The 7397-nt window shown below is 27.4% G+C and overlaps 1 protein-coding gene across 1 annotated transcript; it reads right to left on the reverse strand.

Moving 5' to 3' along the window:
• Positions 1 to 3029: 3029 nt before the first annotated feature.
• LOC126739860 (lipopolysaccharide-induced tumor necrosis factor-alpha factor homolog) lies at positions 3030 to 4270 on the reverse strand. The gene is made up of 3 exons (XM_050445676.1): positions 4032 to 4270; positions 3319 to 3457; positions 3030 to 3260 (listed from the first exon to the last, which is right to left on the reverse strand). The coding sequence occupies exons 1-3, from the start codon at positions 4180 to 4182 to the stop codon at positions 3152 to 3154; spliced, it is 399 nt and encodes a 132-aa protein (XP_050301633.1). The 5' UTR covers positions 4183 to 4270; the 3' UTR covers positions 3030 to 3151.
• Between the last annotated feature and the right edge of the window lie 3127 nt (positions 4271 to 7397).

The raw sequence follows: 7397 nt of genomic DNA on the forward strand, positions 1-7397 counted from the left end.
GTTTTTTGTCTAAATATTGTGGTTCTTCTACATTACTAAATTTATATTGTAACGGAACTTAGGAACACTCTTGTGTCTGGAATACACTTACGCCAGAAATATAATTTTATGTCAAGAACACAATATTTCTATTGACAACACCAGATTTCAACTTTCACTTGATTCACGTTTACTGTCATTAAACAAAAATACTGATTAAAATATCACGAAAGGCGATCTCTTCCTTATAAAGACCTATGGAATCATTTGAAAATGGTTAGAAGTTTCTACATAATGTTTACCCATGGAGACCAATCATTTCAAAAAAACACTGACAGTCGAAGCAAGTATACAAATTATAGAAAATTCAAACTACCAGGACTTACAATAAAAGCCAGTCTGAGTTATAAAGGGCAGGAGATACTTGTATAATGATCAAATTGCCTAAAATGATCCTAACGAATGTGCTTATGCTCAGAAGTAACCCCAAATTCTGATTTTCATAATATCATAATATACCAGAAAAGTAGAGAAATATTCATGTAAAGTCAGAAACTGTAAGTAAAGTATTTCATTATCTCTGATGAGAAAAAAGTACAGCTACATATCATCGGCTTCCTACTGAGATGAACAGGTTTTAAGTTTTTTTGATTAATCATGGGAACTCTCAGTTGCATCATTACATATTGTGCTATACCAGATATATGTATATTCATTTTATTAACAAAAACACGTTGTTTTATCACTGTCTATGACTAAAAAAAGTTTACTTTTTCTGTTTGTGCGAATATAGACGTGCAAATTTTAGACCACTGAGTGAATTTAAAAAAAGGCCGATTTTGTTGATTACGAGTAATTAGTAAAACCCTTCCAGATATCGGTAAAAGGGAGCAAAAAAATGTTTTCACTGTGAATTGTTTGAATATTCACACACTCGCACATTCTTAGTATTTGACGTGAGTGCCCACTAAATGCCAAGAGTGCGGCGTGCATCTCTATCCTTATTTATCGAATGCAAATATCGAGAAAAACTATCGAGTCATTTTGGAATCGTACGAGTTTTTATCTAAATACATTTCAAAAATCAAATCATTTAAAGTCAAAATTATGAATTAAAATAATTATATCTTAAATAAACGCACCCTGTTTACTAAATCCATGTAAAAAATGCTTAAAAAGATTTAATATGGTGGATTTTCTTAACATAATAAATTTTCAAAAAAAAACACAATAGTTCACCTTTGTCAATTCAAATTTAGACTTTTAATTAAATTTTTCATTGTTTAATTTGATCTAATAAAGTAAAACGATTCTTAAATAAAATTCACGTTCACTGAATGTTTACTGGAACATATTTTTAATTTTTAAAATAAAATAGATACTAAAGAATACATATGCATCTACAGATCTGGCTAATTCATCCCTTGGATACGGATAAATTATGGCTGTACTATAATGTATATAAATAATAGAATGTTAGTGTTTTTTGGAAGATTCATTTTGACATTTTTAACTAAATGTGTAATGTAGGTCGTAAATATCATCTAAAAATTTTCCTAAAACAGTCTCACAGACTCAATCCGTCTTTACTTGTGATTTTCTATTTAATATTATTCAGAAGGTATTTCGGCAATGTATTAATATAGTATGTGGGTGAAAATATATTAGGATCGCACTCTTTTATATTAAAAAACATAACCATGATACCTTTTTTATGACTTTTAAAATAATTTATAAGTCAAACAACTATCTTTAATTAAGTGTAACCTAGTCATGGCTACATTTATTTTAAAAAAATATATTAAACTTACCGCAAGATAATGTGTTAAGCAACTTTTGTTAAAATCAGTTTATGTCTGTTGAAGTTTTTAAAACAATTCATTGACACTAAGTCAAACTTAATTTAATGCTGGCGGAAGAGACATTTTGCAAATAATGAGAGGTATTGTTAATACTTTTTAGATTCTAATTATTTTAAATATGCGAATAAGTATATTTTTTTCTCCTTTTATTTAATTAATTTAAATAGTGACCAAATTCGCAATAATATAAGTGACTTTTACATATATATTTTTTTTTTTGGTTTCAATAGTAGGCCCGCCAACCTTAGGAGGAGAACCAGTGAGCATTCGTTGTCCATATTGCAATGCTCACATTATCACAACCATAGAAACTACAGCCAATACTCACTTGTTCGCTTTACTTTTGTGTCTTTTAGGGTAAGATAAACATTGGATAATTTTTTATTTATGTTAAATATTCATTAAAGAGCTAACTATAACTTACATGGCAGAGTACCAAAGGGAAAAACGAGTAATGAATAGCAGAAAGGAAAGCCTCAAATAATACAAGATGATTTATATTCTTGATTATATTCTTTGATTATCTTATATTTTCTGAAATTTTAAAAATATTTGTTTCGTTTTTTTTTTTTTTTTTGAAAATATTAAGTGTAGTATTTACAAAATCGTTAAATTCGCGCAAGATAATTTTTATTGGTTAACTTGGGACCTAAAATGATTTGATTTTATAAAGAAGAATAATGTGATTGTATAGCAGATATTATATTATGTTTATAGAGCAACAAATTATTAATCTTTGCGAAACTAAAAAAGTCAGAACATAGTAGTATTTTGAACTTATATTGCCAGATTTACATAAATTTTTACCAGATAAATACAATGAAAAAAAAACATTAGGAAAGAATTAGTGCTTTTGCTAATTTTTTATTAATTAATAGTAAGAGTAATACTTCACATAAATAACTATTTAAAGTTTTGACTTTGAGTAGTTCGAAAGTGTTCCCGAAAAAGACATTTCGTTTAATGTTTTTTGATCTCAGTAAACAAGATCAAGATCAGAGTTATTTCAAGCTATGTAATGATAAAACTATACTCAATCCTAATGAACACCCAGTATTAGATGTTACCATGGTAAAAAAGTTTCTGTTTTATTTCTGACCCCACGCAACAACCCTCCGCAAAATTGAAGATATTGGGTCACAAACACGAAACTGAAAATAAAATATCATATTAAGAACTAATTAACTATTTCATTTAGACTAATGTATTTACTTGTTACTATATTTCAATCGATAAAATTAGTAAAAATAAATACCATTATACATAGTCCACAAATCCTACTTTAATATAAAAAATAAAAAAGTAACATATTAAGGTGCTGCAGGATAACACCCCAGGAAGGTTTTGCAATTCGGACAGTAATGGTTCGTAGTTTGACACTGAGGGAGGCAATATGGTATCGTGCAGCATATAATACCCCTAAAAATTCAAAGTGATGTAGTTATACCTTAAGACACCCTGTGGATGATTTATTTACCCAATAAGACAAAGCAAAAACCCATATAAATGTGTTTTCGAGTTAGATTTGTGTTTAATTTTAGTTTTAACATTTGTCAGACAATATGGACAAATAACATTTGTTGATTTATGTTTCAAATGTGTCGTTGATGTTATTACTAAAAGAGAAAAAGTAGTTAGTTACTTAAAATCATAATAAAATGAATTTTCAAGCATTTATTTTTTGAAGTTTAATAGTTTAATAGTGCTTTTTTAGGTATGTCGTAGAGCAATAATAATAATAGATTGTGTGTATTAAAAAAATAACCTGTGATATCCTCTAATATTAAAGGATCCTTAAAAACTATAAATATCTATTATTTTGCTATAAATTTTCTATTAACTATAAATAATAAATAGCAAACTAATTTATCAATTCTAATTAATTTGTTATTTTGTTTTATTAATATCATCCTAATCTAATTCTTGATACGAACAGAAAGTACCGCAATTTAATTTTTAGATAAAAATCTCAGTAATTCACATTGAAAACTTTGGTGAATTCCAGTTGTTTATTTTTACCACTACATTATTTTTTATATAAATATAAAAATCTAACTTTAAGATTTATAGCCATTTTTTTCAGATTTATGGAGCTTTCCAAGATTACTTTTAGAAAAACTTTTTTTTAAACAAGACTTATAACTAAATTCTAAATATTCTAAGAAATTATACAATATTTAAAAGGCTTACCTATAATTTCTTCTTTCTGATTTCCTTCAGATTTAACATTCATATCATCCAATTTTGGTACATCTTCGTTGGACAATGGAGGAGCGCTTACTGCAGGGGAAATACCAGCATATGCTGGAGGAGCCTCTAAGGTTGAGCCATCCTTTGACATTTTTGATATTTTTTAAATTCTTATAACGGCTATAACAATGTATAATGGCTTTGCCTAATTGAATCTTTATTTGCTAATTCGTTTGTTATATACGATATGTTATATTTTTTTTCATTTCGGATATTATTGATTGACGATTTATCTTATCAGTTCTAAATTTTAAGTGATATGAACTGATTATTATTACATTATTTATTTTTTTATTAGTAACTAAAAATACTTGGAATACAATTTGCGGTAATTTTTTAGCATTTGTTTATTTTGCGTAATGCAAAAAAATTGCATTACCTTAAATCCGTCAGCATAAAATGTCTTAAATAAAAAAAAAATTTATATCGACGAAATATAATAATTTTTTCAAATAACTACGTTAGAAGTGTCGTATAGAAAACCATAAATTTGCAAAAATTCTTTATATCAAAGGTTTGTCTGAAAGGCTAGCGGGAGTGGTTTCTGATGATGAAGTCAAAATAGCGATCAAAAATGAAAATAGCGACAACAAATACTTGGCATGGTTTATAAAATGCCCTGTTCTGATTGTCAAGGTCTGTATGTGGGTCAAACTTAAAAACCAGAATTAGCGAACACGAAAGAAGCGTAAAACCAACGAACTATGCAGCATCTGGGAAGACTGCTCTAGCAGAACACTCCTTCAATCAACAACACAAATTTGATTTTAACAGCACTGGCATCAGATCATTGGCAGAGAATCAAATTACAAAAAAAAAGAATTTTTGCTAGAAATGGTTAATATAAAAAAGTACAAAGAAAGTATTAACAAAAAACAAGACACCGATGATCTGAGTGCAAGTTACTATAATTTAATTAGTTTATTACCATAAAGATCCAACTAAAACACAAAATTTTATTTTTGTCAAAGCGTGTATATCCCAAATTTAGATCTCACAGTGTATTAAAAAATTAAGTTTCTGGTTTTGAACGTATACAGGTAGATACATCTTCTTTATCTACTAATCCTTAACTTATCAACATAACATTGAGTCATAAAAATCAAATAAATAAACGCTCAGAAGAATAAAAACATTTGTTTCTTTGCTTATTGTTGATTCTAGTTTGCCCACAATAACACCTACAATTTAACCCATGTTAAAAATAATTCTACGCTCCTATTATAAATGTGGTTTAATTATAACTAAAGAAACCTAGACTTAGGTATATATTAGGTTAGTATTATAAGAGGTGTAATGTATAATACTTAGGTATGTATTATAAGAGGTGTAATGTATAAAAAATTAATGTTATATATATTTTTTATATAATTTTTTTTTTAACGGATTGTTCCTGAATGTAATTTTAATTGTGTCGTGGTTTTTGTTTTTTGTTGTTTTAATTTTTGTACACGTAAAGAACATTTATTTTAATAGTGTTTTTTTTCTATGTACATGAAATTACTTTGTTTTATCTCTGTGATTACTTGAATCCATTTCAGTGTCCTGAGGATGAACTAATATAAGTCGAAACGTCGACATTTAGGTAAACAGGTTTCTGTTTTATTTCTGACCCCACCCAACAACCCTCCGCAATATTGATTATATTTTATTATAGGAATTTTTCTTTAAATTATTACTTCTACACTATTCTATTATTACTACTACACTTTATAAGTTGTTACCTACCTTTTATTTTTTATATTTAAATAGGATTTGTGTAATATGTATAATGGTATTTATTTTTATTAATTTTATCAATTAAAATATAGTAACAAGTAAATACATTAGTCTAAATGAAAAAGTTATTGTAAATTATTAGTTTTCATGAAAGAAAGCTTCCCAGTATAGGTTTCTTTCTGGCAGTTATTGAGCAAAATTGGAGTTAATCTTTAATTTTCATTTTTTCCCACAAACCCGTGTTTTCGTAACAACTCCCTTATTTTTTTTTATTTCTATTAATACAATGCAACGAATGTACTTGATATAAATAGAGGGAGAAATCTCCCTTAAATTTTAAATTTTCTTCAATTGTTACAGAGCTCATATCTTGATATTAAAATTGTAGCTCTAGGAACAATTGTTAATTATATTGTTTGCCATTTATCCATCTCTAAATAATTTAACAAACCCTCATTGGCAAAATCATGATTTTCTGTTGTACAACTTTAAATATTGTTTGATTAGATTGTATGTGTTTCTTTAAAAAGAGGAATTTTTACGATGTCTTTTTGCTATATACTTATTTATCTTCGAATTTTTAGGATTCATCGATTTCTCATTTTAAATGTGGTATTCGCTGTGTTAAAATGCGTACAGGAACTCCAAACTTCTACTGGAGCGTATAAAGTACTTGAGGAACTGGTGAACCCTAGAGTTTTATTTCAGAGAGGTACTATTTCAATCTTTTACACCCCCGCCTCATTATGTAGGGAGGTTAGAGGTTCTCAGTTTCTGCTTCTACAGTATGATCTATGACAAAATTTTGGTAGAAATCTTGCTTTAATATGTTTCATCGAAATTTAATTTAAGAACTTTCACCAAAGTATCCAGATGTATGAGTATATTAATATTTGTATGGAGCTCTATGTGTTGCTTTTTCTAGTTAATTTCACAAAAAAAAACTGATAATGAATTGCAGATTATATTACTTGTATTATGTTTTTTTGTATTTAAACAATCATAATCATATTATTCTCTAGTATCAAGTGTCTTTACTTTTTGAACCAACAATCTATACAAAGGTGAAATAGAAAAATAAACAAATTACTCGAAATGTCAAAATAAAAGATAAAATATATGGTATTTTTAAATATAAAAGGCTCAAATGATTCTTCCATAATTTCAAGTTTACCAATATATTTTATTCCTCAAAAGTCGAAAGTTTTAATACCAAGTTATCCAAAAGTGATATTAATATGTACAACATAATGATTCATATCTGAAACAAAATCAATATATCACAGCTGTAAAATTATTAAGAAACCTTAACTAAAATGAAATGAGAGGTATATTCGTTATATAAACGGAGTTTACTTTAAATTTAGTTACACCAGTGCCATCTATTAGATTTTTACTTATTTCGATGCCTCGATGGTAATGCAGGTTCTGTTATATGATTTTATAGCCAAGAGGTGAAAGTTAGTTAGCCTAATAAAAAGCAGATGGAGCAATATATTTCAGGTAAAGTCCTCTAAGCGTAGTTTGATTAATCCACATGAAACGTTTGATTATTTTTGGGTCCTTAATTTTTATAGCGGTAATGTT

The sequence above is a fragment of the Anthonomus grandis genome, chromosome 8, assembly GCF_022605725.1.
Source record: "Anthonomus grandis grandis chromosome 8, icAntGran1.3, whole genome shotgun sequence".
Taxonomy (NCBI): Eukaryota; Metazoa; Arthropoda; class Insecta; order Coleoptera; family Curculionidae; genus Anthonomus; species Anthonomus grandis.